General features: G+C 35.5%; 1 protein-coding gene across 11 annotated transcripts in view; it reads left to right on the top strand.

Annotated features, from left to right (window-relative positions):
* Window positions 1–24325, top strand: part of SLC4A10 (solute carrier family 4 member 10) — a 301412-nt gene that overhangs the window by 143737 nt on the left and 133350 nt on the right. For all 11 annotated transcript variants that reach the window (XM_082395267.1, XM_082395273.1, XM_082395276.1 and 8 more), the window contains exon 4: window positions 15482–15620. In XM_082395267.1, coding sequence (XP_082251393.1) covers window positions 15482–15620 — 139 coding nt within the window. The remainder of the gene's footprint in view (window positions 1–15481; window positions 15621–24325) is intronic.

Genomic DNA, 24325 nt, shown 5'->3' with positions numbered 1-24325 from the left:
ATGGCTTCACAGGTGAATTCTATCAAAAATTTAGAGAAGAGCTAAAACCTATCCTTCGCAAACTTCCAAAATATAGCAGAGGGAGGAACACTCCCAAACTCATTCTATGAGGCTACCATCACCCTGATACCAAAACCAGACAAAGATGTCACACACAAAAAATTACAGGCCAATATCACTGATGAACATAGATGCAAAAATCCTCAACAAAATACTAGCAGACAGAATCCAACAGCACATTAAAAGGATCATACACCATGATCAAGTGGGATTTACCCCAGGAATGCAAGGATTCTTCAATATACGCAAATCAATCAATGTGATACACCATATTAACAAATTGAAGGATAAAAACCATATGATAATCTCAATAGATGCAGAAAAAGCTTTTGACAAAATTCAACACCTATATATGATAAAAACTCTCCAGGCATAGAGGGAACCTACCTCAACATAATAAAGGCCATATATGACAAACCCACAGACAACATTGTTCTCCATGGTGAAAAACTGAAACCATTTCCTCTAAGATCAGGAACAAGACAAGGTTGCCCACTCTCACCACGATTATTCAACATAGTTTTGGAAGTTTTAGCCACAGCAATCAGAGAAGAAAAAGAAAAGGAATCCAAATAAGAAAAGAAGAAGTAAAGCTGTCACTGTTTGCAGATGACATGATACTATACATAGAGAATCCTAAAGATGGTACCAGAAAACTACTAGAGCTAATCAATGAATTTGGTAAAGTATCAGGATACAAAACTGATGCACAGAAATCTCTTGCATTCTTATACACTAACTACAAAAACTCTGAAAGAAAAATTAAGGAAACATTTCCCATTTACCACTACAACAAAAATAATAAAATACCTAGGAATAAACCTACCTAAGGAGGCAAAAGACCTGTATGAAGAAAACTATAAGACACTGATGAAAGAAATTAAAGATGATACAAACAGATGGATAGATATACCATGTTCTTGGATTAGAAGAATGAACATTGTGAAAATGACGATACTACCCAAAGCAATCTACAGATTCAATACAATCCCTATCAAATTACCAATGGCATTTTTCACAGAACTAGAACAAAAATTTCACCATTTGTTTGGAAACACAAAAGACCCCAAATAGACAAAGCAATCTTGAGAAAGAAAAACGGAGCTGGAGGAATCAGGCTGCCTGACTTCAGACTATACTATAACGCTACAGTAATCAAGACAGTATGTTGATTTTGTGCCAGTAGGCACAAAAACAGAAATATAGATCAATGGAACAGGATAGAAAGCCCAAAGATAAAACCATGCACATATGGTCACCTTATTTTTGATAAAGGGGGCAAGAATATACAATGGAGAAAAGACAGCCTCTTCAATAAGTGGTGCTGGGAAAACTGGACAGCTACATGTAAAAGAATGAAATTAGAACACTCCCTGACACCATACAGAAAAATAAACTCAAAATGGATTAAAGACCTAAATATAAGGCCAGACACTATAAAACTCTTAGAGGAAAACATAGGCAGAACACTCTATGACATAAATCACAGCAAGAGCCTTTTTCACCCACCTGTTAGATAAATGGAAATAAAAACAAAATAAACAAATGAGACCTAAGGAAACTTAAAAGCTTTTGCACAGCAAAGGAAACCATAAATAAGACGAAAAGACAACCCTCAGAATGGGAGAAAATATTTGCAAACGAAGCAACTGACAAAGGATTAATCTCCAAAATATACAAACAGCTCATGCAGCTCAATATCAAAAAAACAAACAACCCAATCCAAAAATGGGCCGAAGACCTAAATAGACATTTCTCCAAAGATGATGTACAGATTGCCAACAAACACATGAAAGGATGCTCAACATCACTAATCATTAGAGAAATGCAAATCAAAACTGCAATGAGGTATCACCTCACACCAGTCAGAATGGCCTTCATCAAAAAATCTACAAACAAGAAATGCTGGAGAGGGTGTGGAGAAAAGGGGACCCTCTTGCACTGTTGGTGGGAATGTAAATCAATACAGCCACTATGGAGAACAGTATGGAGGTTCCTTAAAAAACTAAAAATAGAACTACTGTACGACCCAGAAATCCCACTACTCAGCATATACCCTGTGAAAACCATAATTCCAAAAGAGTCATGTACCACAGTGTTCATTGCAGCTCTATTTACAATAGCCAGGACATGGAAGCAACCTAAGTGTCCATCGACAGATGAATGGATAAAGAAGATGTGGCACATATATACAATGGAATATTACTCAGCCATAAAAAGAAATGAAATTGAGTTATTTGTAGTGAGGTGGATGGACCTAGAGTCTGTCATACTGAGTGAAGTGAAAGAGAAAAACAAATACTGTATGCTAACACATATATATGGATTCTAAAAAAAAAAAGTGGTTCTGACGAACCTAGGGGCAGGACAGGAATAAAGATGCAGAAGTAGAGAATGGGCTTGAAGGCACGGGGAGGAGGAAGGGTAAGCTGGGATGAAGTGAGAGAATAGCATTGACATATATACACTACCAAATGTAAAATAGATAGCTAGTGGGAAGCAGCCGCATAGCACAGGGATATCAGCTCGGTGCTTTGTGACCACCTAGAGGGGTGGGATAGGGAGGGTGGGAGGGAGATACAAGAGGGAGGAGATATGGGGATATGTGTATACATATAGCTGATTCACTTTGTTATACAGCAGAAACTAACACAACATTGTAAAACAATGATACTCCAATAAAGATGTTTAAAAAAATGAAAGACACTGGAGCAGGAATAGCACAAATACCTATTATGGTTGGACTCAAGTAGCAGAAGTGGGAGAAGTGGCTGGACTAAAACAAAAGGGAGTGGTAAGGATATGATGAATGAGGGTGCAAACTGTGTAATGGCATTCATGGTCAAAAACATTTATACTACTGCTCTTTATAAAGAAAATAGTTCAGAGTCAGCTGGAAGGCTGGGACTCAATAACAAGGGATTAAGTAGGAGAAAAGAGAATTTTAAAATGTACTTATCGAATAAAGAATGTTAAATATTAAAAAGTGTGGTCCATGAGCCAGCAATATTAGCATAACATTTGAGCTTGTTAGAAATACAGACTCTCAGGCCCCATCCCAGACCTCTTGAATCAGAATCTGTGTATTAACAATAACTTTTGGTAACTTATATGCACATTAAAATTGGACAAACTCTAGAATATTGCTTGTCAAATCTTGTTGCATGTTAGACTCATCTGAGGAGCTTCTAAAAAATATTGATGCTCAAAGGCTTTTATTTAATTAATCTTGGGTGTTTTCCTAGGTCGTGGTATTTTTAAAAAGTATCCAGGTGATTTAATATCCAGCTAGGATCAAGAGCCATTGATCTATCTCAAGAAAGTCCTGCTCTTTAATCTGGGAAACTTGGCAATAAGCCAGGTAGCCCAGATTCTCCCACTGATGTGTCAGCCACTGTTTTTGGATGCCACCTATTCCTTCCTCCACCAACCATCTGCGAATCTTTATTGCCATTTAGACCTAAGATCTGTTTTATCAGGGACAAAGGTTTGGCACCCTAGTGGTCGCTAAGCAGTAGAACCTCCTATATTTCACTTTTTAAAGTTTCTTCAGGACTAATAATCTGCCTTTATTCCTATTCCACAGTCAGTTTAAGTGCCTTGATAATCAAGTACTCAGTTACATGCTGAGACTGAAACCATGTTATGAACACCATCCCACTTGATTTGGGCTTTGATACTGAGCACAGAGTGAATATATGAGATTACTATGCTGAAGCCTTCGAAGAAGATTTCTGACTACTTAAGAAATACTTATTTTACTTGGAAAGATTTCAAAGAAAATCTTTGGAAGACATTCCTACAGGTGCTTTAAAATTATAAAGAATTCAACTTCCAAAGAGGTATGAGATAGAGGAGAATGTAAGGAAGCATCAGGTTCCTCTGCTGGGATCCTGGAGCTTTTATATTGTAAATTGGAGTATGGGTTTATGAAGACACGGAATAATTTGGACCCATATTTCTGGAGCAAGGATCAATTTAACAAAAAGATTTTAGTGTAAATGTTTGAATTTTGGCACTCAAAAATGTTGTCATTCCAATATACGAGAAACAGCCACAGAATCCCACTTTATTATATAACCAAATCATGTAAGGCAGTGTTGTTAGGAACCTGCTTGTATCAGTGCTGCATCCAGGGAAAACTGAACAGGCCTTACCGTAGCCAAAGAGATTATGCTCATGTCACAGGCCTGCAATGGCTGGGTTTAGTCCACCAGATCCCATGGTTGGAATGTGATTTCTAGGTGAGTCCAAAGATAGACCCAGCTTTTTGACTGTGTCGTAATGGTGGTGGTGATACTTTGATTATGCAAAACTTCTGATGCCTGCAAATAAGTTCAACCTACTTTTGTTACTGCACTTAACACAATTGTTTGTATAAGATTGTGATGATTAATTTTTCTTCCTACTGTAATCAATTCCCTGATGACAGAATACTGCTAAAACTTTGCATCTTGTTATTTTTAATATTGTCTTTCATTCACTTTATATAATTTTAAATTATATTTTCAACCGGGAACATGGTTGAGTTGTTTAAAAATAAGTTTGAAGCATTAGCTTGAAGTCAGTGAAAATATAAAAGATAGTGAGAGAAATTCAGAACACTTGAATGTTAATTTGCTCCTCAGCCTCCCAACAAAGAATGTATCAGGAGAGATGACAAGAGTGTATAAATTATAATTAATCTATAAGCACTAGAAATAAATCTTAAAGACATCTACTTTATTAAATGCTTATTTAAAATACGGTACTCAAAGGTACTGTATAAATTAGCGCACCCCTTGAATTAGACCTGGGATTTTTCCATTCTTAGATGATAAATTGTGTACACATTTTAGGAAGAATGAAGCAAATACAGAAAACATGACTTCAAATCTGTTTATTGATGGCAATAGCTTCCTGTTCCTATTTAACTCCCAATTGGCTGATATATAAGAATATCAATGAGTTTTTTAAAAAATTATTTTATGTAAAGTATAACACAAGTATTTATGAATGTTAAAACATAGAAACATAAGCGTACAACTCAATGATTTATGACAAAGAAACATCTGTGTAAATATTGTCCTGGCTAGCACTCCAGAAACCCCCTTTGTCCTCCCTCCCAGTCACGACTCTCTCCCTTCTCCCCAAAAGGACCTCTAGTCTGTCTTCTTACATTGGGTGTTTTGCCTGTTTTTGAACTTCTTATAAACAAAGTCATACAGGAGGTATTTGTGTCTCTGTTGTTCAACATTGTGTTGTTAGTGGGATTCACCAATGTTTTTAGCTGTAGCTTTGGTTTATTCATTTTCGTTATTGTACAGTGCTCATTTGTTTGTATATACCATGCATTCTACTATTAATGAAAATTTAGGTTATTTAATTTTTGGACATACTATGAAGAACAGTGCTGTGAACATTTCTGTATATGTCTCTTGGTGCACATATGCATTTCTCATACCTAGGAATGAAATTATTTGTTGCTGAGTCATAGGATATGTGCATTTCAACTTTAGTAGATAATGCCAAACAGTTTCCAAAATAGGGTACGTATTAACACTTTCACCAGCAACGTGTGAGAGCATATGTTGTTTTACATTCTAACTACCACTTGACAATTTCATTCTATTAACATTAACCATCTAATGAGGGGCATAATGGTATGTCATTATCTTAATTTGTGTTTCTTGATTACCAGTGAGGTAGTGTAACTTTGCATGTGCTTTTTTGGCCATTTGGATAGCCTCTTCTATGAAGTGCCTATTCAGGTCTTATGCTTGTTTTGTTTTTTTTTTTAAATTGGATCATTTATTCTTTTTGATTTGTAGAAGTTCTTTATATATTATGGACATAAGTCTTTTGTTGGTTTTTCATGTTTCAATTATCTCACATTTGTGGCTTATCTTTTCACTCTTTTAATGGTGTCTTTTGATGTATCTACAAATTCCAGAAGAAGATACTAAGAGGCTGAGACCTTTATTCCCTAGTGCAGCTTTCTCCACGCTGTAATTTATTTCCATTATATATTTTACTAAATACAGAAACAGAACCTTATCTTAATCTATCATAGTCTTAGCTACAGTTTGTATTACAATGATCTATGTTTTCAGTGGCTATCTTAAAAATAAATAAAATACCTATCAACATAGGAGAAATATTTATGCTTAGAAAAATTCTTTCCGATTGTGATATTACTATAATTTACATAATTTATGTCATACAATTTTAAGTTGCATAGATATTTAAAAGGTCATTGAATAACACATTTTGAATATTTGCTGTATTGAAACATAATCTGAGCCTCTCTTTAAGACATTAAAATTATGTTGACAGGATGATCATAAAAAGACTTTTGTGAGCATAACCTAATACCTATAAAATCATTTCTACTCTAAAGAATGAAAAGCCAGATACACGGAGTCATATGTTGTTTAAAACCCAAATAAAATACCTCTTGTCCATGAATAGATTATCCTATTTTAATAAATTATTATTTCCTATGCTGTTATCATTGTGTCTTTGAGAAGTCTTTTAAACATATGATTCCCTACCTCAGACTTTCAAATCCTCTTTATTCATAACTATGAGGGTCTTATTTCTTCATGTTTATTTAATGACTATGTTGTGATGAGTGATCCTCATGCTTTATTAGGGGAAATACTAATAAGTCTTAAATGCAAACTTCCTGCACATAGTACTTGAGTTTGGGGGGTTGCATGCATGGTAAGTTTTATAGATACCCAGATTACTGATGCAGAGTAAACTGAAATAAGTCATTGAAAACAGTGATGAGAGAAATTGTTTCAAAAGCATGAGAAACGTAATACCAATGTTGAGGCAAGGCTACTCTGGGATTTGGTTTCTGACAAGTGAGTGAGTAGTTAGAATAGGCTGTCATGAAACACAAAACTGCTATGTCTGGTCACACTGGGTAGGTCTAATAGAAAAATTTAATTGATTTCTTAGTGTAACTCTAAAATTGCAACTTATGCTCTTTTTTACGGCTGTTTGAAGCACTGACTTTATTTATTTTTAATTTTTTTTTTTTTTTTGTCCAGAAGAACCAGCCACAGAGGTAGCAGGCTGTCAAGAAGCATTTCATTTGACTCTGATGTGATTGGGTTTAGTATATATTACTATCACCCAGATAGTATACTTTTAGGAAAAATATAATACTAGCTTCTTATTTCAGATAAATTAAATCATAAATGTATATGCTGCACTGTGATTTCCTTAAGTACATTTGATATTTATGGAAATCTGTCAGTCTCATTTCAAAATCAACATTCGTGTTACATCTAAGAAATTGGCATATTCTTTTGAAGAGGTTGTTAAGCAGGAGACTTGGCTATTGACTCAATTCTTATTCATTTTGCTATAAAATTTAGTTTGACAAATTTCTTAAAATATTTGGCAATAAACCATATCTCATATATTAACATTCTAAAAGAGAAATGCTTTACTAATGCCTGCAGCAAATATGCTATATAAAAGTAGTTTCTTTTTCCTTTCTTATAATTTCTTGAATATATGTAATCATATATAAGATATAGTGCTGCACATTGGTGGGAATAATTAAACAATTTAAAAACTGAGATGCCCTGTATTTTAAGACTTTATTTTTTGGCCCAGAGATAAACCCACGCACATGTGGTCACCTTATCTTTGATAAAGGAGGCAAGAATATACAATGGAGAAAAGACAGCCTCTTCAATAAGCGGTACTGGGACAACTGGACAGCTACATGTAAAAGAATGAAATTAGAACACTCCCTAACACTGTACACAAAAATAAACTCAAAGTGGATTAAAGACCTAAATGTAAGGCCAGACACTATAATCCTCTTAGAGGAAAACATAGGCAGAACACTCTATGACATAAATCACAGCAAGATCCTCTTTCACCCACCTCCTAGAGAAATGGAAATAAAAACAAAAATAAACAAATGGGACCTAATGAAACTTAAAAGCTTTTACACAGCAAAAGAAATCATAAACAAGATGAAAAGACAACCCTCAGAATGGGAGAAAATATGTGCAAACGAAGCAACTGACAAAGGATTAATCTCCAAAATATACAAGCAGCTCAGGCAGCTCAATATCAAAAAAACAAACAACCCAATCCAAAAACGGGCAGAAGACCTAAACAGACATTTCTCCAAAGAAGATATACAGATTGCCAACAAACACATGAAAGGATGCTCAACAACAGTACTCATTAGAGAAATGCAAATCAAAACTACAATGAGGTATTACCTCACACCGGTCAGAATGTCCATCATCAAAAAATCTACGAACAAGAAATGCTGGTGTGGAGAAAAGGGAACCCTCTTGCACTGTTGGTAGGAATGCAAATTGATACAGCCAATATGGAGAACAGTATGGAGGTTCCTTAAAGAACTAAAAATAGAACTACCATATGACCCAGCAATCCCACTACTGGGCATATACCCTGAGAAAACCATAATTCAAAAAGAGTCATGTACCACAACGTTCATTGCAACTCTGTTTACAATAGCCAGGCCATGGAAGCAACCTAAGTGTCCATCAACAGATGAATGGATAAAGAAGATGTGGCACATATATACAATGGAATATTACTCAGCCATAAAAAGAAACGAAACTGAGTTATTTGTAGTGAGGTGGATGGACCTAGAGACTGTCATACAGAGTGAAGTAAGTCAGAAAGAGAAAAACAAATACTGTATGCTGAAAAATATGTATGGAATCTAAAAAAAAGGTTCTGAATAACCTAGGGGCAGGACAGGAATAAAGACACAGAAGTAGAGAATGGACTTGAGGACACAGCGTGGGCGAGGGTAAGCTGGGACGAAGTGAGAGAGTGGCATGGACATATATACACTACCAAATGTAAAACCGATAGCTAGTGGGAATCAGCCGCATAGCACAGGGAGATCAGCTCGGTGCTTTGTGACCACCTAGAGGGGTGGGATAGGGAGGGTGGGAGTGAGACACAAGAAGGAGGAGATATGGGGATATATGTATACGTATAGCTGATTCACTTTGTTAATACAGCAGAAACTAACACACCATTGTAAAGCAATTATACTCCAATAAAGATGTTAAAAAAAAGACTTTATTTTTTAGAGCAGTTTTACGTTTACATGAAAATTGACAGGAAGGTACAGAGATTTCCCATATACTCCTTGGCTCCACACAGGTATAGCCACCCCCATTATTAACATCACTCACCAGAATGGTACATTTTTTTACCAAGGATGAACTTACATGGACACATCATAATCATGCACAAAACCATAGTTTACCTTAGGGCTCACTGTTGGTGTTGTATGTTCTATGGGTTTGGACAAATGTATAATGACAATATCTGTCATTATAATATCATGCAGAGTATTTAAAATCCTGTGTTCTCAGCCTATTCATCCCACTCCCACCCTCAGCAACCACTGATCTTTTTACTCTCTCCATAGTTCTCCAGAATGTCATATAGTTGAAATCATACAGTATGTAGCCTTTTTAGATCAGCTCCTTTCACTTACTAATATACATTTAAGATTTCTCCTTGTCTTTTCATGGCTTACTATCTCATTTCTTTTTAGCATTGAATAATATTTTATTGTCTGGGTGAATCATAATAGATTTATCCATTCACCTACTGAAGGACATCTTGGTTTCTTCCAAGTTTTGGCAATTATGAATAAAGCTGCTATAAACATCTGTGTGCAGGGTCTTTTGGTGGGCATAAGTTTCAACTCCTTTGGGTAAATACCAAGGACTGCAGTGCTCTACCATATAGTAAAAGTATGTTTAGTTTTGTAAGAGACTGCTAAGCTGTCTTCCAAAGGAGTTATACCATTTTGCATTCCCAACAGCAGTGAAAGAGAGTTCCTGTTGTTTCACATCCTTGCCAGCATTTGGTGTGGTTAGTGTTCTGGATTTGGGGCATTTTAATAGGTGCATAATGGTATCTCATTGTTTTAATCTGCATTTCCCTGACAATATATGATGTGGAGCATCTCTTCATATGCTTATTTGTCATCTGTATATCTTCTTTGGTGAGTTGCCTGTTAAAATCTTTGGCCCATTTTTTGATCAGGTTGTTAGTTTTGAGTTTGAAGGACTCATTTATGAATATGAAAGAACTATAATCATTTCTAGGATTCTTGTAACTTTTATATTGACTGAACACTACTTGTGGGATTTAATTATAAAGTAACTCTATTCTGGCTTGTACCATCCCTTTGTATTTACTCAGTGGATCTAATTGTTATTCTGCTCCTGAATGAAAACTCTGATGGGTTCTCCAGCCTTTCTAGTCACTCGTAGGTAACTTGAAGTCCTCTAATAAGTAACTAAAATATTTAGTCTCACGTAATAGTGAAAACTTTGAACTTGCTTTAACTGTAAGGCCTTTTGCCTCCCTCTCTTGCCCAGGTGTGCTCCAGTTGAGAACAGAGAATGTAGGTGCTTTTTTCCCCTCCTACCCTGAACTTCTTCTCCTTCTTCCAGATGCTCCATCATCTTTCTAACTCTAGTTTCTGATCCATTCAGATCTGGAGCATAGGAAATGAAAAGAACTAAGTGGAATGGGGCAGGAAAGCTCTTACTTAGCTGGTAGTCTTACAAGCTGATGTCATACTCTCTAGGCTTAGCAAGGATTTAAATTGACTCATTTTCTTTTACCTGCACTCTCTTCTGCCTTATTACTTATTCTTCCTTATCCACCAGGTATTCGGCTACAGTGATGGATTCCCCCTGCTAAAGTCTTGTAATTACGCCATGGCAGCCTCTTGGACAGCATCTAAGATGACCCCACATTCCACATTCTCTCTGTCTTGCATATTCTCTCTCTCTCTCTGTCTCTCTGCTTCTCTCCGACTCTCTGTCTCACAGGTGCAGCCCATATATGATTCACAGAAGACATGTACACACTCATTGCCCTGGTATATTCTGGAGTGCATGTTATTCACAGCAGCAATCTCAGCCATCAGCAGCTAGGCAGACTTTGTTTCTCAGGGAGGAATCATACCCCAGTCCATTGCGGGGAGACATGTGAAATTCATGATGCCCTAGAGCACTACTCACTTGTCTTGTGGGAGAGGCAGACAGCCTACTCCCCTCCTTTTGTAAGGGATTAAGGAAACTTGGGACTCACATTACAGCTTTCTTTGAAGAAATTCTTTCCAGAATGTATCTGCTATTTTCAACTTATGATCTTTTTATAGCCTTAGCATGGGTAAAGAGTTAGAGTTAAATAACTAGGTTTTTAGGAACATAGTTTGTAAATTCTGCATGTAGTCTCATGTCCCCTTTGGAGAGGAATACCTGTTGGTTCTTGATGCTTCAGCTGAAATGTTCTTTTTATCAATCCATAACAAAATTAACTAATTAGCATTAATAATAAATATATTATTTCAATTATAAAATGAACTAAAATATAGGAATCCAGATGAATAGATTATATAGGACATTCAAATAATATGAGCAAAATTTTAAAGTTCAAATGAAGATGGAAAATAATACTGAGCTGCAAAGAGACTGGAGACATCAATTTGGAACAGAACCATTAAACTTGTCACCATTTCATGATTTCAGAAGATAATCTGAATATTGATTTATCTGAAATATAACAAGGATAAAGAAGAAGAAAAGCACTTATAATTCAGAAATGCAAAATGGTAAACATCTAGTGAATCTGCTTTCTTGATCTAAATGTCATTGTGTATGAGGCCTGTGGTTTTCATGACAGTAAGATCATATATGTAAAAGGGAATTTTCCAATTCACTTCTGTCATTATACTTGTTCTGTTGTTATAAGAAGTATATTTCTCAACATATTTTTGACTATTCTCCAGAAAGGGCCTGAAAAATAGAGAACTTTTGGACAGGGCCTACAGAAAGGAGAGTATTTTCACTGATTATTAGGAAAAATGTATCTAAGACCCTGGTTAATTCATATGTGAGTAATTAAAGCAGTAGGAGTAACATAGCTAACAATGAAAAGATGAAAGTTTGCAAAGGAACTTGCTTATTTCCAGTTATGATTCTATTAGTGGCTTTCCTCAGATAACTTTGTAAGTTTGATTTTAACTAACCATTTGTTGAAAATATGGTCTGTATTCCAAAAGAAATATTGATAGTTTGTTTATTTCTGATTGTAAAAGTAATATACGGTCTCTGGCATTCCAGTGCTGTTGAACATTAAGCTGTCCAAATCCTCTCGCTCCTAGTTCGCCTCATTGATTCTACAGCATCTGACATTACTGACTTCTTATTCTTCTTGAAATCCTTTTCTACCCTGGCCCCTGTTGTACTACTCTCGCCATCAGATGTAAGCTTTATAAGGGCAGAGGGTTTTTTTCTGTTTATATCTGTCTAATTCACCTGACCAATGGAAGGTGCTCATTATATATATATATATATTTTTTTTTTAATTAATTAATTAATTTATCTTTTGGCTGTGTTGGGTCTTCGTTTCTGTGCGAGGGCTTTCCCTAGTTGCGGCAAGCGGGGGCCACTCTTCATCGCGGTCCGCGGGCCTCTCACTATCGCGGCCTCTCTCGTTGCGGAGCACAGGCTCCAGACGCGCAGGCTCAGTAGTTGTGGCTCACGGGCCTAGTTGCTCCGCGGCATGTGGGATCTTCCCAGACCAGGGCTCGAACCCGTGTCCCCTGCATTGGCAGACAGATTCTCAACCACTGCGCCATCAGGGAAGCCCCTATATATTTGTTTAATGTATAAATTCTTTTACATATCTACCTAATCCTCTTCTGATTTTTTTAACTCTTCTTCATCCTAAATCTTAAACCTTATTATTCCCCTGTTGCTGAGTCTTCTCTCTCTATTCTTTCATTTTTGAGTCCTCATCCATTGTAATCAAATGACTTCTCTAGTTAAAGGCAACCCATGTCTTTACCTCTGACCCTGTCGTCTTTTCCAGAATCAAATATCCACGTTTCCTGTGACCATCTTTATACGTTTGAACCATAATCACCTCAAACTCAGCATATCTAAAAGATGTCTCTTGTGCTCTCAGCCTACAATACTGGCTCCTCATTCTGACAACCCTTTTTTTCCCCGAGTTTTATTGAAAAATAATTGACATACCTCACTGTATAAGTTTAAGGTGTATGGCATGATGGTTTGCTTTACATGTGTTGTGAAATGACTACCATGATAGGTTTAGTTAGCATTCATCATCTCATATAGATACAATAAAAAGAAAAGAAAAAAATGTCTCCTTGAGATGAGTACTCTTAGGATCTACCCAACAACTTTCCTATATATCATACAGCAGTGTTAAGTATAGTCATCATGTTGTACATTACATCCCTAGGACTTATTTATCTTATAACTGGAAGTTTATACCTTTTGACCATTTTCCTCCAGTTCCCCGCCCCCCTCCCCACCAAAGCCGGTAAGCACAAATCTGATCCCTTTTTCCATGAGTTCGGTGCTTTTGTTTTGTTTTATTGTTTTGTTTCATCTTGTCTTTTTTTTTTTTTTTTTAGATTCCACATGTAAGTGAGATCATATAGTATTTACCTTTCGCTGTCTTATTTCACTTAGTGCCTTCAAGGCTTACTCGTGTTACAACCCTCTTTTAATTAACGGCACTGTTATTTTCTCATTCTCCGTGCTTCAATTCTAAACCTCTCTATTTTGACAGGCCTATATTTCATTGTAACCATCCCCACTACCGCTAGCATCAGCATCAGTCATCATTAATAATATTTATATAATGCTTTATAATTTGAAAAGTATTTTTGCATGCATAATTTCTTCTTTAGGGACTAGATCCTATCTCCTTTTAAGAGACTAATTCTGGCAGCTGGAAATATTTTCTATTTAAAGTATTTAATTTGTTATTGAACAGTAAATTTTAAATGGCAATTGAGATAAGTAGAGCAAGGAGAAGTATAGAGTGCTATGAGTTAAGATAACAGGTGCCTGACTTAATTATTGCATATGAGTGTGCTTATATGTGTGTTTGTGTTTTATGAGGCTGATTAGGTAGGCTTGCTGAAGCATATTACAGTGAAATAGATGCTGAAAGACATATAGGAGATCTAGAGGAAACAGTATGTGCGATGGCCCTGAAGTGGGAAGGAGCATGGTATTTTTAAAAATCTGAAAGAAGGCTAAGGTACCCAGAATGGAATTGCAAGGGAAAGAGTGGCAGAAGGTAAAGCTAATAACGTAGGCAGAGGCTAGGGCCCCATCACAAACATATATTGATACAGAAAGTATGACACTATATTATGTTTTATGTAATATGTATATTTTTCACTTTTGACTTCTGAAATCCTCCGTCGTGACTTAATTATAACCTAATCCTTTAAGTTACTGATTAATTGGTTTATTTTCACAAAGTATTTAATATTATAGATTTCAGTAATCACTGTTGCTTGTTACTGATTTACTCATTCTTTTGTGTTTTAAAAAATGTTTGAAAATACCAGATGTTTTACTGGAATAACATTGAATTTACAAGATGGTTTTCCACTATTGGGCTTTCCCATTAATATAAACTTATTCATTTATTTAGGTCTACTTTTACATCATTCAATAAAATTTTATAATTTTCATCACGAATGTATTGATTGAACAACACATTTACCAGGTAACCCAGCAATCCTACTCCTAGGTATTTGCCCTAGAGAATAAAAACTTATGTTCACACAAAAACCTGTACAAGAATACTTATAGCACTTCTATTCATAATTGAAAAAATTGTAAACTAAATACCCTTCAGTAAGTGAATGGATAAGAAAACTATGGTACATTCCTGCAATGGACTATTACTCAGCAATGAAAAGAAGGAATTACTGATACATTCAGTGACACAGATAAATCTCAGAATCTCAAAGGCATTATGATAAGTGAATAACAACAGTCTCAAAAAGCTATACATTGTATGTTTCCACTTACATGGCATTCTGGAAAAGGCAAAACTATAGCAGTAGGGACCAGTTTAGTGGTTGCCAGGGGTTAGGAGAGGGATAAGGTTGTGACTACAAAGAAGCATCACAAGGGAGTTCTTTGGTGAATTATATTCAGCACAGTTTTAGTATAAGTGAATTTTATCATAGTCTACTCTTATGAATATTACCATAAAAGGTAGCATATGTGATGAAAGAAAATGAGTGTGTGTATACGAGAGATGTAGAAATAGTTTCCATGATGTTATAAGTAATCCAAAATAATCATCACATTTGACTTTATCGTTGATAATATAGATACATTACATATTTACATTTTACATATTTATGATCCCACATTATACTAGACTTAATATAATGCCAAATTTAGTCTTAATTTCCCGAGTCTACTCTGGCTGCGTGCTGCAGTGTGGGGGGCAGGGGTGAGGTGACTTTGGAGTGGTGTTGGAGGCGGTGACCGGGACATTTCAAGCTCCGAGTCGTGATAGTGCATGTCCATGTCTCTGATTTCCATAGACACCCCGTCACAGCGGGTACAGTTTATTCTTGGGACTGAGGATGACGATGAGGAACACATCCCTCATGACCTTTTTACGGAACTGGATGAGATTTGCTGGCGTGAAGGTGAGGATGCTGAATGGCGAGAAACAGCCAGGTGAGGATATTTTTTGTTGAAGGATGAAGGTATACTAAAGAATGTTCATGCTATTAGAAAGAGAGATACCTAATGCCACAATTTTGCAAACATCCATCAGTGCTGCTGATTTCTGAAATTGCTCATCTGGCCTGGGCATATCCTATAACGGGATATGGGTCAGGATGAAACCTGAAGGCTGTAATTAGAGTAAACAGTGATGCAGAACCAGCAGCAGCCGCAGTCTTAAACAGTAGCATAATTTGCGTGTCATCAGGAAAACAGTAGATATCTAACAGTAATCTATTTCTATCTTTTCAACTGCTAGGTTGTGCCCCAACTGGTGATATTATATGGGACTTTTTAAAAGAAAGGGCAAACATTATAAGAGACTTTAGTTGGAGTCCTGAATTTATGTACTATTCGTTGAGGGTAAAAATATTTTGTAATGTGTTTCTAGGATATATATACATTTAAACATAGTGGTTTTTAAAATTAATTTTTAAGAAATTACTTTTTCTGTCATTTGTAATTAATATTTCCATATTGCCATGTAATTGATGAATTGCTGTCATCCTTTCTTGCTTATTTACTCATTTATTTAACAAACATTTATGGTCTATTGTGTGCCAGGTTCAATGGATATAGAACAACAACAACAAAAATATTAGGGAATTCCCTGGCGGTCCAGTGGTTAGGACTGTGCTTTCACTGTCGAGGGCCCAAGTTCAATCCCTGGTTGAGGAACTAAGATCCCACAAGCCACACCAAAAACAAGAAAAAAAGAAAAAGAAAAAAAACACCTTAGGGCTTCCCTGGTGGCGCAGTGGTTGAGAGTATGCCTGCTAATGCAGGGGACACGGGTTGGAGCCCTGGTCTGGGAGGATCCCACATGCCGCGGAGCAACTAGGCCCGTGAGCCACAACTACTGAGCCTGCGCGTCTGGAGCCTGTGCTCCGCAACAAGAGAGGCCGCGATAGTGAGAGGCCCGCGCACCGCGATGAAGAGTGGCCCCCGCTTGTCGCAACTAGGGAAAGCCCTCGCACAGAAACAAAGACCCAACACAGCCATAAATAAATAAATAAATAAATAAATAAATAAATAAATAAATAAATAAATAAATAAATAAATAAATTTTTTAAAAAAGAATGAGGATTAAAAAAAAATTAAAAAAAAAAAGAAAAAAACACCTTAGATCTTGCTTTTAACAACCTCACCTCTAATGCAGGATTTAGATAAGTAAACAAAGTTGTTAAGTACTGTATAATGAATGCTGTGATACAGGTGTGCACTAGGAACTGCGGGCACGCCTAAGGTTGTCTTTTACCTGCTGCTTCCGAAATTTTAATGTGAATACATATCACCAGGGATCTTGTTGAAATGTAGATTCAGTAGACCTTAGGAATAGAGTCTCAGGTCTTGCATTTAATCATTGCCTTAACTCTAGCCAGAGGTAGTGTGGAATTAAATGTTCAATTATGGTAATATTATAAATAATACTAGCCTGGTTAATTCTTGTTTGATATAGTTTAAGTGGTGTTTGTAGCTCTCTTTTATTTAAAATATACTAAAAGTAAATAGAAGAAGATAAAAATGGCTTTCACCTAGTTCATCTCTGTTAACATTAAAAAAATAAAACTAACTGCTAATATTTAAAATTCAAAAATCATAGAAAGGTAAAAAAGCAAGAATATTGCTCTACTCTTCTTCATAGTACTTCTCCTCAAAGGTAATCACTATTAATTGCTTCTTGTACATCTTTTCATAAAAATTTTAATGCCTAGATCTGCGTGTAATGTATGCCCTTTTTATATTTACATAAGAGGTATTATATACTGCGTTCATGCCTTGCTTTTTTCACTTAATATATTTGGATCATTTTCCATATTATCAATACAGATTACTCAGTCTTTTTAATCTCTTTAATGACTGCATCACATTAAGTTATGGATGAACTTTCATTTATTTAGCCAGTCTTGATAGGGATTTAGGTTGCTTTGGGTTTTTTTGCTGTAAACATTGCTGCAATAATCATTTACACATATATTTTGGGATTATTTTGTAGATATTCATGTAGGGTGAATTTTTAGCAGTGGAATTTATGTGTCAAAGAGAGCAGACTTTTTTTTACTTTTATAGATATTGCAAAATTGCCTTCATAAAATGTTTTGGTAATTTATACTTCCCTCAACAATGTATAAGAATGCTTATTTCCCCCAAACCTTTGCCACACAAAATCATCAAACTTGTAAAAATTTTGGCTAATTTTATAGATGCAAAATAAATCTCAGTGTTTTAATTTGTATTTCTCTAATTATAAGTGAGATTGAACATCTTTTCATATGTTTTTATTGTTTTCCTGAGAACTAGCTGTTCATTTCCTTTACCTGTTTTATTTCAAGTCATTCATGTTTTTACTTGTGTTTTTTAATGCCTTAAACTGGTGGTATGTTATTCTGTGTGAATTACCTTTTTTAATGAAAAAACTACGTAAATAAATTCTTTCTGATGCTATTATAATATTTTAAATATAGAACTAAATTTGAAACAGTTTTTATATGAGCTGGCAAATTTTGAGATTAAGAACCATCTACCTAATTTTTTTCTTCCAACTGCATCAAAAACTAAGTATTATTTTCAAGGATATAATATGTGTGCTCATCTTCTTTGATGACAGAAAAACAATATGTGATCATATTCTCCACCAATTAGTGTTATACATTTAGCTCTTTCATGATTAAAGAGTTGTTGATAAGGAATTTGAAGTGCAAACCTCCCTGTTTAAGGCTAGAGGCATCCATCTTCAGCTGGTTCTAAGAAACAGGTGTTCCTGGCTGACTTGAAGGAAGGAGATCTGGTGGTTATGATGACGATACAGCTCCGGTTAGAATCTCTTTAATCAATTGCTGAGAAGTACTTTTTGGAAGCATTTCTTTTATATTTCTTTCTTCACTCTCATCCCTCAGAATAGAGCTGAGAAGTAAGATTGGAATATGCGTTTTGACAGGAGTAACTCCCTTATTATTAAAATGGTTGGTGATTTTTCACCTTCCAGATCAAATGGTGATCTATTCCTTTTAAGCAGTAACTTCCTTGTAACTTTCCCACTCTTCATCAAGCTAGGAGATAGCAGAGCAATGCTAGAATCTAGCTCTTTTCGTGCCACAATTGAGCAGGTAGGATTTTATCATGCTCTAATGGATTAACTTGAACAACATGTTTATCTTAAGCCATCAAAATATGTTGCTGTTTATTTATAAAGAGTGAGAGAGGTGACCCAGTTACTTATTAGTATTCTCTAATGTTGTTAGATAGGACTTGTGTTCTTAGCCCTGCTTCTGGAACCTTATGCACGGTGCAGGTATTTGAGGTTTGGGAGACATCTGATGAACAATCAAAATAGTAACAGACATTGAAGAGGAGAGTAGATGAATTTTGGCTGAGACACAATACGTCAGGGAAGAAAAGAACGTGTTTACTGAGGACTTAGAAATGGAGTAGGTTTTAAAGTGGTGGAAGTAATTTTGTTCTTGATGCCCTAGTTCATCTCACAAAACTAAGTTTAGTTAATTCATGACTCCATCTGATTTTTCAAATGCAATTTAATTCTAATAAATCATTACCATAACCATTTGAAGTACTTCTTTCTTTTGATTAGTATTCCAGGGGGATTAATAATTTTCTACCCTAATAGTAGAAATAAAAAGGATATTTTATCAGCACATTGCACCTGCCACGTATCACATCTTGAATAATTCATGCCCACTGTTGTTGCCAAGTAAAACTTAAGCAAAGTTTCAGGTTTTGAAGCTAAATTTTTGAATAATAATTATTTAATAAATGTTTGTGAAAACCAGCTGTTCACTTTTTAAAAACCCTAAAAGAAGCCATATGACAGAGCTAATGAAATCAACACAATTACACTGTCCTGCTTATAAATAACATATAATGTTATTAATAGAAAAATACCCAAAGATACCACAGCTGTGCAGTTGTGGAGACAACATGCTTGACTCACTGTGGTTGCCCTTTAAAAATGCTTCCCACAAATGAGCTCAGCAGAGGCAAAGAAAGGGATAGCAGTTAGGCCTCTGATACATACATGGTAATGTGGAAAAAGATTATTACATCAAAACAATTTTATTGATGATGTGGAGGTATTTGATATTTAAAATTGGTAAAGGGTCAAGTCATCAGGATTTTTCAGTGCAATGTGAGGTGTGAAAATAATATGAATTAAGAACAGCTAATGTCAATAAACTCTAAGTTTGGATATATTTTAATACCCCTTTCCTCTTGAAATAGGTACTTTATGATTACATATGTTAATCTCCAGCCCCCACTCTAACCATGTTCCCCCTTCACCCTCCATATCCTTAACTCTACCCAAAAAGGATGTTTTCTCTTGAGAATTCATGACTTCCCCCAAGACTGTCATTTTGGATGATATGGTAACTCCTTTACTCCCTTTTTGGGTAGAATCAGAGAATAAAAATTATTAGAAAAGTTAAACTAAATTAGTGAGAATAAAATAAACAGAAAGTTAAATTCTGTAGAAAACATCTATCTCTAATTTGCAGAGGAATTTTATTTTGTAGATTTCTAATATGAGTATTGTAGAGGAGATTATCATCAACTTAATCCTCAAAGAATTCAGGAAACACCTATTTTATGTTGTTGTTGCTTAGTAGAAAGAGATTCCAATGTGTTAATTATGGATGAAAAGAGACACAGACATACTGAAGGAAATGAAAATAATCTCAACAGAGTTTAAATCCACCCCTCCCCCATAGAAAATGTCATGAAGTTGGCCTACAATTTCTGTTTTTTTCATTGTCCATCACATCTCATTCATGCCTGTGAGACTCTTGTTTGCTTTGGTTTGCTATTCAAACAAATGTCAGCTGAGTTTATTTGAAAACTGGAATAAATTGCAGCACTTTAGGTCATTAACTGAAACCAGGAATTTTGTAACTGACAGTATATTCAGTGACTACACATCTTAAAACAGGATTTGGTGTGTTCTTAGACCTGCTAATTTCTATCTTTGGAGTATGAAATGGAATGAAAAACAGAAAAGAGAGATATACTTATGTATCTTTAAAATATATTCATTTAAATATCTTTTAAAGCTTTTGGCATCATTCTGGAGTTGGCATAAAACACTGAATCTTGAAATGTTTAGTAACTTGATATTTGTAACTTGTGGGTTCCTTTTTATGGAAAGTATCTTATGTTTCCTCCTGTAATACTCATAAAACCTATGCTTATATCCAACCATCCATGCATATAACTTATGTTTGGCCATCCAAACTGCTTGGAACTCACAAGAGTCTCCATTCTTGGTCTAAAAGATCAAGCCCCCAGTTTGAAAGAAATTATTCTAAAGGAAGGAGTTTTTGTTTTTAAAATGTCTTCTCAGATAGACATGTAGATCAATGGAACAGAATAGAGAACTAAGAAAAACTAACCCAAGTACAGCTAACTGATTTTTGACAAAGGTGAAGGAAGAATTGTCTTTTCAACAAATGGTAATGGAACAATTAGAGATCTACATATAGGTAAAAAATATTAACTTCAATCTAAACTTCACAGTGTATACAAAAATTAATTCAAAATTAATCATAAATCTAAATGTAAAACATAAAGCTATACAAATGTTAGAGAAAACATAAGAGAAAATCTTCAGGACCTAGGGCTACAAGATGAGTTTTTAGGCATGATACCAAAAACACAATCTTTTGAATAAAAGAAGAAAAGAAAATATTTTTAAATTGGACTTCACCAGAATTAAAAACTTTTTGCTGTGAAAAATCCTGTTAGAGGATGAAGACAAACTACAGACAGGGAGAAAATATTCGGAAACCATATATTTGACAAAAATATTATATCTAGAATACGTAAAGCACTCTAAATGTTCAACAGTATGAAAACAAATCAATTGGAAAAATGGGCAAAAAACCAGGCCTTTCAAAGAAGAGATACACATGGCACATAAACACATAAAATGGTGTTCAACATCATTAGTCATTAGAGAAATGTAAATTAAAACCACTATGAGATACCACTGCACACCTAATAGAATAACTAAAGTAAAAAAAAAAGTCATAATAGCAAATGCTGGTGAAGATATAGAGACACTGGATCTCTCAGCTCTTGCTGGCGTGAATGTAAAATGGTAGCACTGCTCTAGAAAACAGTTTGATAGTTTCTTATAAAACTAAGCATGCATTAGTAAATATGACTCAGCAATCACAGTCTTGGGCATTTATCCTAGAGAAATGAAAACTTATGTTCACACAAAACCTCTACATGAATGTTCATAGCAGCTTCATTTGTAATCGCAAAAACCTATAAACAACTCAAATATCCTTCAGTGGGTGAATGGTTAAATAAACTTTGGTACATCCATACAGTGGAATACTTTTCAACAATAAAAAGGAACAAACTATTGATATATACAACAACTTGGATGGATCTCAAGGGCATTGTGTTTTAGTGAAAAAAATGTCTATCTCAAAAAGTTGCAAACTATATGATTCTATTTACATAACATCCTCAAAATGACAAAACTATAGTGATGAAGAACAGATTAATGATTACCAGGGGAAAGAAACAGGGTGAAGATTGGGAATATAAAGGAAGCTCATTTGTGGTGATGGAACAGTTTTGTATCTTGATTATGGTGGTGGTTTTTACACACACACAAACACACGTACACCCCCCCCCCCATATCTTCTCAAGATTCTTAATCTAAATATTCCCTTTCAAAGGAACCAAGATAAAATGATGTAGATGCTTCGTTACTTATTTAATTATTTTCACTGTTATCTGGAAGTAAAATTTAACTATAAATTCCCTTAGAAGAAGGGGTTGGATCATTTTGCATAGATCAAGAAGCCCATGGATATTTAAAAATGAATTTATTATTAGCGTTGTTACAACTTACAAACAATATTATTGTATGGGTCAGTCTATAGATTTATACTTAAGTAATTAAGAAACAATATGGTTTTCTTAGTAATGTATCAACACTCGTTTCAGGATTTCTTGAGTGAAAATTTTAAATACATTTTAGTAGCAATTCTATATAGAAAGATGACAGAAAGTACCAGAGCTCCAGAAATGAGAAATCTATAGTCCACCAAACAGAATTACACCCTTTTATGACCCTAATTCTTTTTTTTTTTTTTAACGCACTTTAAAATTTTATTTATTTATTTATTTATGGCTGTGTTGGGTCTTCGTTTCTGTGCGAGGGCTTTTTCTAGTTGCGGCAAGCGGGGGCCACTCTTCATCGCGGTGCGCGGGCCTCTCACTATTGTGGCCTCTCTTGTTGCGGAGCACAGGCTCCAGACGCGCAGGCTCAGTAATTGTGGCTCACGGGCCCAGTTGCTCCGTGGCATGTGGGATCTTCCCAGACCAGGCTCGAACCCGCGTCCCCTGCATTGGCAGGCGGATTCTCAACCACTGCGCCACCAGGGAAGCCCCCTAATTCTTCTTTACTACACAACAGACTGGAAACTAGATTTCAAATCTAACAAGGTTCTTCAGTCAAAATAACACCAGCATAAGTGACGCTGTAAAGACTCCCTTCTTTTATTCTTTTTGTCTGAAAAACCACGTCATATGTGAGTAGTATATAAGGTGACAGAAGATTTAATAAAAGTTGTGTCCACTCTCTTGGTACACCTTCTGTGGATAACATAAGACGAGAGGGAGAGAACACAGAACATTTTTCAACTTGAGATTTGTTCCAGACAAGAACGAAAATTAAATGTTAAATCCGTTGTTTTCACTATAGGCTTTAGCATAAGATATCTGAGCTAAAAAAGTCCATCAATCCAACTGAAGTAATTGTATTATGGTAGAAAATGGGCACAGACTCTGGAGAAAAACAAGAACAGTTGGAGTTGATCTGGTTTGACTAGATTAGTGACTAGGTGATCTTGGACAAGTTTTGAATGTGTTGAATTTGTCTCATCATTTTACAGATGAGAAAACTGTGGCCCAGAGAAGTTGAAAGACTTTTCCTTGGTCACACAGCAATTTAGATATAGAGTAGAGCCCAAAACCTAGATTTCTTTTTTATTCCCAACTAGTCCGATGCACTTTCCACAGTACTATCCCATTTCAAAATGTCTGTCAAGAGGTTGATCCTTGGAGATATTGACATTCACAATGTGACCATGGCCTTACTTTTATACCTGACAAGAAATACTAGGTTATTATATTTATCAAAAGTATATTCACTCTCACCATTAATTCTAATTAGGAACTTGATGCTGGTATGAATTGCTAAAATTTGTATCAGTTAGGATAGGCTAAATTATGCTAGAAAAAATATCCTGTAATTTCAAAAGCTTAAAATCACAAAGGTTTATTTATGGTTCATGATACATGTCCATCCTGAATCAGTGGATGCTTGCACCACTGCACTAGTCGTTACTCAGAGACTCTGGATGATAGAACCGCCTACATCTTGAACATAGCTGGTGGCCACAGAGGGAAAAAGAGCTCCAGAGGGTCTCATCCTAGCAATGAAAAACTCCAGTCTGGAAGTGGCACAGATAATTTCTGCTCACAATTCTTTGTCAACAGTGGCCTCACCCAGTTAAAAGAAAGCCAGGTAGTGATATCCTACTCTTTACTAAGAAGAGAGGGAGAACTAGTTATAGTTGGTGAGCAGTATTAATGACCATCCCATGATCTGTGATGCATTATGG

The sequence above is a fragment of the Balaenoptera borealis genome (assembly GCF_965194805.1).
Source record: "Balaenoptera borealis genome assembly, chromosome: 6".
Lineage (NCBI taxonomy): Eukaryota > Metazoa > Chordata > Mammalia > Artiodactyla > Balaenopteridae > Balaenoptera > Balaenoptera borealis.
This window is presented reverse-complemented; position numbering and strand designations above follow the sequence as displayed.